Raw genomic sequence first — 12,224 nt, 5'->3', positions numbered from 1 at the left:
TAATGGGCATATCTGAAACTTTTGAATTTTTAAAATTATTTTTAAAAAGGAAAATTACATTTGTAGTGGGTCCTTCTTCATTTTCAGCAACACAGCATTGCAAATTGAAAGATAAATCATTACATTTGACAAGAATCCTTTTTCCAAACTTCTCTTCGAACGGCTTTACTTCTGGCTCAGCTGATGAGAAGTCAAGCTTCTTTAAAAGAAAATGTAAACATATTATACTCCCATTTAAAAATAAATCATTATAAATGTATCCAACAAAAACTGCCTAAAACATAGAAAAGCTATATATACTCATTTACTCACAATAGTGTTACTATTTTATAATAGATTTATATAATTTACAATAATTCTATATAGTTTATAATAACAGTCAAGTAAATGGTAGTGTTTCTATTCAATGGATGATTATACAGAGCTTAAAAATTATGGTTATGAACAACACAAATGTCCATCAACAGATGTGTATGGACATATTAAAAGGGCATATACATATTATGAAATAATATCCAGCCATAAAAAGGAAGGAACTTCTGACACATGCTATAATATGGATGGACCTTGAAAACATTATGCTAAGTGAAAGAAGCCAAACACAAAAGGACGAATATTGCATGATTCCATATTTATGAGGTTCCTAAAATAGGCAAATTCACAGAGACTGAAAGTAGGATAGAGGTTACCAGGGACTGCGGGGATGGAGAAATTGGGAATTGTTATGGTACAGTTCCAGTTTAGGAAGAAGAAAAAGTTCTGGAAACAGATGGTGGTAATGGTTGCACAACAACGAGAACGTATTTAAGGCCACTGAATTGTAAACTTAAAAATGGTTAAGATGACAAATTTTATGTTTTGTATTTTTTACCATAATAAACAAAAAACTGCCCCAAAGCAAATATGTATGTGTATGTATGTATATGTATATATATGTGTGTGTGTGTGTATGTACGGTTATGAAGTCTGTGAAGAAACATAGAAAAATACTTATTATTAAAGTTAAAGGGGAAAAGAAGTTCCATAATAAAGACCGCAAATAAAGAGGGGAAATACATGGGAGGAAATACAGCAGCAATTTGTCCCATCCGGGCAATCCTGTGAGGTACCCACTATTGTGGGCAGCCCTGAAGGTCCTCACCACACCATGTCTGGATTTCGTTGGGACACAGATGTGGAACACATGCACTTCCAGGTTTGTATTCCCTGGACTCGTTGGGAATTTTCACTGCCTCCCAGATATCTGCAGAGATGCTTGTTATTTTCTAATGATTATTTCAACAGTTAAATTACAGTTGTGTGCCACATAATGAAATTTTGGTTGAGAATAGATTGTATATATGATGATGGCTACACCATACAGCCTAGATGTGTATATGCCATCTAGGTTTGTGTAAGGATACTCTATGATATTCACACGACAAAAATCACCTAACAATGCATTTCGAAAAACGTATGCCTGTTGTTAAGCGATGCAAGACTGTAATGTCTTCTTTGTAAACTTAGGAATATCTTTGGATTAATCTCTCTCAATTTCTAGCACTGTATTAAATATCAACTATTCAAATAATTATACTATGGTGATAAGATTATAGGTTGTTTTTATTTTTCCTCCTTTCCCCAAATTTTGCATATTGTGATATTGCTTGTCAGTCCAAAATAAACAACGCAAACCAACAAACAACCCCATGAAAGACTCACCCCCACTCTCCACACACTTTAAATTTTAAAAATTAAAATAATTCTTACCTGAGCATCTGGGTCCAAGTAAAAAAGTTTTACTCTGCTTTCACTTTTCAGTTTGCTTTCTGCTTCTCTGGTACTCTGATAACAAGATAAAAAATTACATTTAAAAAATCCATTTTTTAACAGAAGTGTGCAAATATGTTTGCAAGCTGTCCCATCTTGAAGAGGCAGGCTGACAAAAAATTCTGCCTCATCTCGGAGAGTCAGCTGCATGTCAATAAACAGGTGTACCCTATGGAGCATGCAGCAAACAGTGAAAGTGCTGAGGGGAGAGAAAAGAAGTTAAGGTGTGATCCCTGCCCTATGAAGCTGTGATCACCAACTGCAGAGTCAAAAACAATACAAAGAAAGCAAATGAGAGTAATTAAGCAACAAACTGTCAAGAAAGACTTCATAAAAAGTAATAGAATATGGGATAGGCTTTGCATGAAGGGGTAGAATTTCAATTGCAAAAAGGAGAAAAACGTGAACATTCTAGGTTGAATGAAAAGAACGTATAACACAGACAAACACTGAGGACAGAAATGAGTCCAGATGGTAGAAAGGATTTAATAGGGTCCAGTCTAAAAGTGAGGGTACAAAAAGGGGAAGAGGAAGAAATATGTTTTTAATGGTGGGGTAAAGAAAACTGTGGCAGATCTTAAAGGACAAGAGGCTGATTCACTCAATAAATATTCACTGAGCACCTATTATGTGCCAAACACTGGGGACACAAACACGAATGAACAGTCTCTACCCCCAAGGAACACCAGCTTACAAGCAGGCAATAAACATATAAGCAGGTAATAAGAATGACAAAATAAAGCATAAGGTACAGTGGGAGCTCACCTGGACTAGGGGGTGGTAGTCAGGAAAGACCTCCCAGAGGAAGGCTCACCTCGAAGGACAAGAATATTTGGCCAGGAAAGGAGAGAAGGGCATTCTTGGAGGAGGCACTGCAGGTGCAAAGGGATAAATCACACCTGAACAATGACCAAGTCATTGGGCATGATGAATGCTTGGGCATGATGGAAACAGTAAAGAGAAATAAGTCTGGGACTTGAAAGCTAAAGACTGGGGATTTCATTCAGAATCCAAAATATTCTGCAATATTTCAGCCAAGAGAATAAAATAATGAGTTCTGCATTTTGGAAGCATCACTTGGATAGGGCTGAGGCAATGAATCAAAAAGGCAAGACTAGCAGGCCCATGGTATCTTTCTTGGGTTATCACCACAACAGCCTCCCAGGCTGACAGCAAAGTCCATAACAAATCTCACATTTCTAGCTTGGGTAGCCTGCTCAATGATAAATCCATTAATTGAGAAAGATAATTCAGGAAGAAGAGCAAGTATGTGGAAAAGATGATAAACAAAGTGGAATGTGGAGACATCTGTGGAATTTCCAACTGGAAACCTCTAGTAGACAGCTACAAGGATGGGACTTGAGCACCAGGCAGAGAGGAAGGCTGGAGTTACAGTCTTAGAAAATGTCAGCATAGAGGTGGGAATGCAAGTCTTGGAAGTGAATGAGACTCCCTGTGGGAGAATGTGAAAATGAGTCTGAGGACAGAATTCCAAGAGCCCCAACAATGAAGAGATTGGCAGAGGAAAAGAAGCCACTGAAGGGAACAGACATATGGTATAGTGCACAGATATGGGCTAGGGTGTGGGATTTGGGAACAGAAAGAAAAAGAAGAGGCTTCTAAAACATTCAAAGATAGAAGTCATCTCTAACCTTATCACTTCTAGTGCCTGGTGTCTCTAAATCTATATGCTATTCTTCTTGGCAGTCAGAATTCTGTTATTCTCTATCTCCACAGTCAGGTCTATGGTGTCAGAATAGAATGTCCTCTCTCATCTGCTACTTCCCTGAAGATATGAGTTACATCTCAGCACTTGATGGAGCAGTGACAGCCACAGTGGAAAAGGCATTTTGTCTTCGCTGTTGGTGGCTGAACGACGTCGATTATTACATTTATAATCAAGGCTAATGACAAATTAAGCATCTTCTTAATTTTCTCATCCATGCAGCTGTTATAATGGATCCTTAGCAATGACCCAAACTATCATGACTATTAACCAACTCTCTAAGTCAAAATGAAATAACCACCAGAACAGTAACTAAGAAATTGGGTTCTAGTTCTAGTTCAGTCGCTAACTAGCTATGCAAGCTGTTTAGCCTCCCTGGACTCCATTTTCATTTCTGAGTAAAAATGGTGAACATGATGATGGCTTGCATCTCCTGTCACTACAAAGTTTATCTTGATGCTTTCTATGTGAGCTCAAAGGCTTATGGAGGTTAAGGAGGATTCCTACAAATCTTGTTTGTACTTACAGGGTACAGTATGTACCTGACAGTGGCTGAGGCAGGATCTCTCCATATGGGTGATGGGACCATTTCTTTAATATAATCTAAGAGCCCACAAAACATAGCTTTAAAAAAAATATTATCCCAAAGACTATATAGTTGACCACTTCTTTTTACCCCATCTTGCCTATCACCTTTCCTAATTTTTCACATCAAAAGAGCTAAAACATGCACAAATGGAATCTATTTAACTGAACTCAAAGAATTTGCTTTACAGTGTATACTGCCCACGATGTTTCCTAACAAAACCATCAGTACTAGGTGCTGTGAGCCACCACCCACAGTAACATATTCTATTTCTGAACTGTCAGCTTGAGTCCCTCAACAATGGCAAATACTGTGATCTCAGACACTAAAGTAGAGCAATGGATTCCTAATGTAGACTCAATTCCTGATGGCTTTCTGAACGATGCTTGTTGTCTCAAGTTGACTGTGCTGGGAGATGAGAAATGAATAAAACAAGAACAATTTCTATGAGTTCCATATAATTAAAGGACAAATAAGGATACAGACATATTAAAAGAAAAAAATCAACTATTAGTCAAAATAGACACAAAGTATACTGATGTTGTCACTAATATCCAACAAATATATTCTTCACCAGAGAGATCCTTTACGGGAAAGAAGAGATGATTTTTTAGATGTAAAAATAACCTAAAAGCTTGTAAACTGCCTAACATACATTGACAGCTCTGCTATGAGAGAGATAAAAAGCAAACTTGACTTGTTAAAGTTCCTCCCATCCCTCCCAAGCCTAGGATGATGGATTAAACAGAAGGGAATGCCCAACAGTGGTGGAAGGAAATACTAAGTAAAATCTAGGAGGTAAGAAAATGCCTCAACAAGGACAGGGCTTTGCCCCAGAGTCATGGAATAATAAATATGTGGAAGAATAAAAATGATAAAAAGCTAACATTTATTGATAACTGCCAATATTGATATGCTAGATATTATCCTAAGTGCCTAGGTAAATTTTACACAGCCTTAGGAGGTAGGTATTATTAGTATCCCTGCTCATTAAAAAAGAAAACATTAAGACATGAGGGTTAAGTACTTTGCCCAAAGTCTCACAACATTAAATAGAAGCCTAGCTTCTAACTCAGGCTGTCTGGCTTCAGAGCCCAGACTCTCAACTAATACATAAGGAGAAAAAAAAGAAAAAGGCAAAGAATATGGTCAGGCAAGTCAGAGAGGAAGAAGCAACCCAAATGGCAAATAAATATATAAATATATAAAAAACATCATTACTGAGCAGCAAAATATAAATGAAAGCACAGTAAAATACCATTTTTCACCCCTCTGGTGAGGATGCAGAGGAACAGAAATGTGAATTGTTATAACCTTTTGGGAAAGTAACCTGGAAATATTAAAAGCCTTAAAAACACAATAACCTTTGACACAGAAATCCTATTTTGGAGGGCTTTCCAGTTAACTCAGGTGGTTAGAGCATGATGTTATAACACCAAGGTCATGGGTTCAGATCCCCACACCATCCAGCCTCCAAAAAAGCCAGTTAGAAATCCCACTTTGGAGAATTTCTCCTACTGAAATATGAACACAAGTATTTAATGTCATGATGTTTATTTATTATGCACTGTTTGTAAAGGCTAAAAACTGAAAACAACCTAAATGTTCATTAATAGGGAATGGCTGAATAAATTGTGCAACAGTCACAGTTGGAATATTATGTAGCTTACTGTGTGTAAGGTAGATTACAAGCTTACTACAAAAATGATTAAACTAGATCCTCTATTGACCTAGAGAGGCATCTACAAAATATTTTTAAGAGATAGAATAAATCTCAGAATAATGTATATATCATGATCATATTTTTAAAAAAATAGCTTAAAAACCCTACATGTGTGTATATATGTTTCTATTAGCAATTGGTTCAGTGAAAGAGGAATCACACAGGTTAACACCTGTGTTCTGAGGAATGTTGGAATGAAGGATGAAGGGAGAAGATTAACTTTTCTTTACATAACTTCGGGTATTTTTACTTTTTTATAGCAAGCACACTTATTTTTAATTAAAAATTTTAGTAAAGACAATAAAATAAATACTTGTAATATGTACTTACATAATCTAAGAGCCCATAAAATACAACTGTAAAAAAATATTATCCTAAAGACTATGTGGGTGAGTACTTCTCAAAGTGATAGAAACCAGCTCTGCTCTTAAAATCACGTGTGGTCAGTCCATACCACAGCGGAAGGAAGAACTGACTGGCTTTTCCCCAAGTGCCCTATCACTACCATCCTGCCCACAGCCTGTTTACTGTTTTGGGTTCAGTGGCGAGAAGAATGTGAGGAAAACAGAGAAAGAAAATGGACAACAGCAGAGCCGTTCTCTGTAGAAACTGGCACTTGTTCAGAAGTCAAAGAAAAGACTGATTTGTCTAAAAAAAGGCTATTCCCCATCCTGTCCCATCCCATAAACCCTATATTCAATCACTAACAACACAACCTGACAATGTTTTCTGTCTTAAGAAGTAATTTTGGACAAGCATTCAAGAGTTGCTGCTGCAGGCTTTAGGCATACTGCGTCTTACGTTTATTTGTGAGCAGATAAAACAATATAAAGTCAAAACTAGCATCTTACTTTGAGGCCAAGTTATCAGAAAAATATTGTGTTGACTGTTCAATCATTTAAACAGAATGGTTTGGAACAGGAAGACTTAGCAAAATCTTTCAAGGCCAGACTATATATACTTTTAAATTTAAAGGGCTATCATGATTTATTTCTAATACTTCCAAGGTATTTAACTCCCGAGGACCATCATCTCATTCTCTGTTTCACAAAGCCATAATAAAGCATTATAGAATAAGGAGGCCCAGAAACACAATACCAACTGACCTCACAAACACAGCCCTAGCTGATTACTTTGTATTGTAATCCCATGACATCGTTTTCTGTGTTGGGATGTAGGGAAGGAAGGACTTCTTACAGACTTGGTTTAAAAAAATCAGAAAAGATGTCTGTGAAACCATTTGGGTTCCAGCAAGTTCTGCTGAACTAGTCCCATGACCCTTGCTCAACTTAAATGGTCTAGACTATAAAGTTTGTCCTGTGTTCAACTGTGAAAGATTTATCTAGAAAGATAAGGTTGTTCACTGAACAAGAAGTTATAAGATAATAGGATGTGAGCAATTTTGGATTAATATGAAACTCTGCTTCTCTTTCAGAACCACACAGGGAGACCAAATTAAGAGTGAGCCACTATTCTTTGAGGACTAAAAAAGCTCAAAAATAGAAAAGCTGTGGAAGAAAATACAAAGTGGAGGCACAAAGGTTTTGTTCATACTATCTTTATACAAGGAGGTAATATACACGTTCCAATGTCATTAAGATTAATGTAACCAGAGAAAGAAATGATTAAGTAACTAGTAATGGGGTTTATAACCTGATCATATTACCTCTTGACTTTCTAGAGAAGAAACGAATGAACTAACTTTAACTACAGGTTGTGTATTTAGTAAAAACATTTATAAGACTGATGCTATATATCCTGTTACACTTACAACAAAATTTGCTTGCTTCCATATTAAACAACAGGAGGAAAAGAACAGGTTTTAGAGTAGATACAGTGTGTCCTTTAATATGAACACAACAGAGATGTTCAGTATTAAGTGTATAAACATAAGCTCCAAGAATATAAAAAATATTCTGAAAACCTATATCCATATCACTCACACTAAAACTAAAAGGCCCTTCTATAATACACCAGAATGAGACAACAGTTATTTTTGCACTAAAACAACTTCCTGTTGATCATATCCTGTTTGGCTATGTCTTAGTAACAGTGGAAAACAAAAGCCAGAGCACCAGGATAACGGAGGCAGAAAGAGGAGCTGACCAGAGAGAAGCCAGCCATTAAATTACACCTTCAACCACCTTCTGCATTCCCCCATTGTTCTAGGCCTTTCTCTGCAATCTTCCTTAACTATGGCCCAGCCTCTCGGCCTGATCCCTTCCTGCCCTTCCTACTCTGGTTTTGACCTCTTTACCTCTTTGTTCCCTGATGAAACTTACCCTCTATGCACAGCTGTGTGCCTCGAGCCTCTGTCTCCTCCTGCCACAACACTTCAATCTGATTCTGTAACCTTGGAATCCATTCCTCCCCAAAACAAGATGACCAGTTACCAATCAGCTTCTCTGCTTTCTCAGCACAACAAATGGCCCCCACACTGGAGAGGGATGATAAATTTCCAAAACCACACTCTTGCTCAGGGTCCTGGATTGCGAAGGGGCCAAGAGCAAGGTGCAGGTTTCCAGCTGGAACGTGGGCCCCTCCCCACTGCACACTACCGAGCAGGTCATGAAAAGGCAGAGTGGGCAGACACCGCTCCCAGTGCTTCTGATGGCAGCAGACTGAGTGAATAACAACACATCCTAATTTTCTTCACTTTTTTGCCCCTTCAAAAAATTACCTTCTGCCTTTTTCTACCTTCTTAAATAAAAATATTTTTAAAATGCCTGAGAACTAGGGGGAAAAAGCAATAAAGCCCCTCAAAGTGCTGTATTTTTGGGGCTTTGACCATGACCACAATAAGAAGTATGTTTACATTACAAGATAAACACACACACACACACACACACACACACACACACAATATATACATACATATACATATATTTGAAACAATATCTATCATTATTAAGGGCAGTGTACTTTATATGCTCTATTCAATTCTGCTTAATTTTTTAAAATGTGGGTCACATAACTTTGAGCTAAAGAAGCCTGACACAAAGAGGACAAACTATAATTTCATTTATAGGAAGGTCTAGATCAGCCAAAAATAATCTATGGTGATGGAGGTCAACATAATGGAGGTATCAGCTGGGATGGGGGTACAAGACTGTCTGCTAGGACGCTAGAAATATTCTATATATTTATCTGGATGATAGTTATGTTGGTGTAAAAATGTGAACCCCACTGAGCTGTACAATTCATGCTTGAGCATTTTACTCTATGTAAACTATACACCAGTAAAAAAAGAAAAAATCAAATCAAATCAAAACAAAACAAAAAGAAATGAGGGTTGAAACTAATTAAATTGATTTATCCAACTAAAAGGGCCTCAGCTGATTTGGTTGTAATCTGCAGTTTGAAAATAGTTCTAAATATGTTAATTTAAAAAAAAAAAGTGGAGATATATATAGTCTTCCTAGGTCTTAGGATCAAACAATACTGAATTATATGTTGGCCAGGTAGTAAGAGAAGAAAGGAGGAGCAAATTCCTGTATGTCTTCATAGTAAAAAATATAGATTTCTAATTAATAAACATTAGACTCAAGTAATATGAGTCTTCTCCTAGGTATCCATTCTGTTCACCCAGTAAGCGAAGAAAGTTACTTTCGGAATTCTAGATTGCATCATATATCAACTGCTTCAACAAACTAAAATCCAAACAGGTTCAAACAGTTTGCTTTGAGAAATTATGAACCCCCAAACATCCAGAAATAAAGCAAACCTCAATGCAAAATGTTCACAGAAGTTCACTGCATGAAAACACAAACACAGAAGTTCACTGCATGAAAACACAAACACACAAGCCAAAACTCTTCCCAGACTAGGAGGTTACAATGGTGGCACTAAAATTAGCTTTAATAGGCAGGTGCTAAAAAGATACTGTGGTAACAGTCAAGTCCTGAAGAAAAACAATGCTCTAAAGTCCTAGCCAGGGAGTAAGATTTTATATTTGAGAACAGCCATGTTGTCTTAAAATAAAGGTCAATGCTGAATGCTACTCTATTTATAATCCTATACAGATGAACCCTGTTTCTATCATAGTGTTTAAGATGTGGGTGTGTAATTTCACTGTATAATGAGAAAAAGAATAGAAAGGCAGTAACAGAATAAGAATACAAAGGACCAGAAAAGACAAAGATATTTCTCTCATTTAAAAAAGAATCATTCATAGATGCACACAAGGAGACAAGTACAAGGATTTCATTGTAGTATTGTTTATAACAGAAAAAAAATGGAAATAATAGAACAGCTAAAATAAAATGTTTATACAGTATAATAAAAGGATACACTAGATCCATATACCAACTTGGATGAATTTCAAAAACAATGGTGAATTAAAAAATAAAAGAAAATCAAGTGCAGAATAATACATGTAATATGTTGATATTTATATTACATTTTAAAATACAAAATACCACTATATATATCACTATGATAGATATATTTGTAAAGATATAAAAATAAAACGAAAGTAAAACTCATAACAGTGGCTGTCTCTTGTTGGGGGTAGTAGGGAAAGAAGAGAATGGGAAAAAGGACAGTGTTTTTAAAAAAACTTCCACTATAACTAATGTTTTATCTCTTTTAAAAACATGGAAGCTAAGAAGACAATACAGTAATATGTTAAATCTGGGTGGTGGCAATGTGGTTGTTTTTTCTTTGCGCTTTTCAGTAACTTTTAAGTTTATCAAAATTATAAAACACAGCTACTGCCCTTTTGTTTTTCATTGCGAGTGACCCAGAAACAATTTCTGTAACTCAGGCACCCTCTCTTTGGTTTAGTGTCAAGATTACCACATCCCTCTACCTGGAATTGTGTCTATTAACCTGAATAAGGGGGATCATGTGTGTAAACACAGTAAGTACCACGTCATTATGAGAACAGTTATCTGCATATTTTGGTTACTTCCTCAATACCTGTGATGCAGTATTAAATATTATGAGGGGAAAAAACACTTAGAGAAAAATAAAAAAAGAGTACTTTGTAGGGTGCTTTCTGGAAAACAGTCTGAAGTCTCCCTCAGGTTACTAATGTATTTCATGTCACCTCATATTCAGGTCAGAAAATAGTGGTGATCACAACGTAATTGTTATGATTTCAACAGACTGCATTCTGGACAAACTCATGACATGAGAATACTTCAGCATCATTCAGTGAAGAGCAGATTTGAGATGATGTTACCTTGGCAAGTTCAGGCAGGTAGCTATCTAAACCGGAACCAGAACCTTCCAATTTGCTTTGTTCATCATCTAAAATGGCAAAACAGATTACGTGAGTCCTTTGTAATTGAAAGTATTTTATTTAAAACAGGAGGAAGAAGGCTGTTTCTCTATGTGACCTCTAATGCAGTGGTTCTAAGCTCCGGACGCACATTAGAAACACCTGGGGAGTGTTGAAAAAAATTCTGATGGCCAGACCCAGTGATGAGAGTCAAATATTTAATAGCTGGTACAGCATGGACACTGGCTAATTAGAACAGATACTAGCTATGAACAACAGCCCAATGGCCACACCCATCAGACCCCCCACAAGCCCCATCCCAGGCCAACTAAATCAGAATCTTCAGTGGGACCAAGGAAACAGCACTTTGAAAAAGCTCCCAGGTATTTTTAGGAGGCAGCCAGGGTTCAGAATCACCTAAGGGCTTGAAGTATAACATGAACTGTCAAGAACAGAGCCAGGTTTTTCCCACTAATTTATTCTGAGGATCCTGCCCATCCTAGCTTTGTCTTGAAAATTCCAAAGAATATTATTTATTAGTAACAACAAGAAAAACTAAAACTAATATTTTTTTATGTGGATTCCACGTCAGTAACATGAGATACATTTTCGTGTTTACTCTTCTCATCTGACCAGCAAGTTTCCTCCTTATTCCCATTTTACAGATGAGTAAACTGAGGCTTAGAAAATATAAATAGTTTGCCCCAAGTTACATGATGAAAAATGATACTGACGGGACCCAAACCCAGGCCATCCTCTCTGCTTCCAAAGTTGTGGTTCTTCTCATTATACAATGTCCATATAAAAAATGTCAGAGTAGTAAATTCTCACATGACAAAATCTTTGCTATGTGTGAATAGTTCACATCTGTCCCACCTCTCATGTACCTGTGCACTATGTCTCCTTCCTATACCCACTTAACAAATTTAAAGTCATGCGTAGAGTTTGCATGTGCCTGAGGGAAGACAGACCTACCCACCTTCATGAGAGTCTCCATTTCGCTTTTCTTGCATTGCAGCTTCAAAGTTGAGCTGAAGAATCTTGTTTAGAATTGTGATCCATTCTTCCATTTCCACTTCACTGTCTGCTGCCAAAAGATAACTACTTTTGTCCTGCATCTTGAGCTCAAAAGCAAAACGCCTGACTTTGTTGTTCT

At 36.8% G+C, this 12,224-nt stretch overlaps 1 protein-coding gene across 9 annotated transcripts in view; it reads right to left on the bottom strand.

Moving 5' to 3' along the window:
- DOCK9 (dedicator of cytokinesis 9) overlaps positions 1-12,224 on the bottom strand; it is a 271,464-nt gene that overhangs the window by 99,243 nt on the left and 159,997 nt on the right. For all 9 annotated transcript variants that reach the window (XM_063103055.1, XM_063103059.1, XM_063103061.1 and 6 more), the window contains exons 8-11: positions 12,048-12,222; positions 11,030-11,097; positions 1,750-1,824; positions 59-199 (exon numbers count right to left, since the gene is read on the bottom strand). In XM_063103055.1, the coding sequence (XP_062959125.1) occupies positions 59-199; positions 1,750-1,824; positions 11,030-11,097; positions 12,048-12,222 (459 nt within the window). The remainder of the gene's footprint in view (positions 1-58; positions 200-1,749; positions 1,825-11,029; positions 11,098-12,047; positions 12,223-12,224) is intronic.

The sequence above is a fragment of the Cynocephalus volans genome, chromosome 7, assembly GCF_027409185.1.
Source record: "Cynocephalus volans isolate mCynVol1 chromosome 7, mCynVol1.pri, whole genome shotgun sequence".
Taxonomy (NCBI): Eukaryota; Metazoa; Chordata; class Mammalia; order Dermoptera; family Cynocephalidae; genus Cynocephalus; species Cynocephalus volans.
Note: the sequence above shows the minus strand (reverse complement) of the source record. Positions and strands in the feature narration are given on the sequence as shown.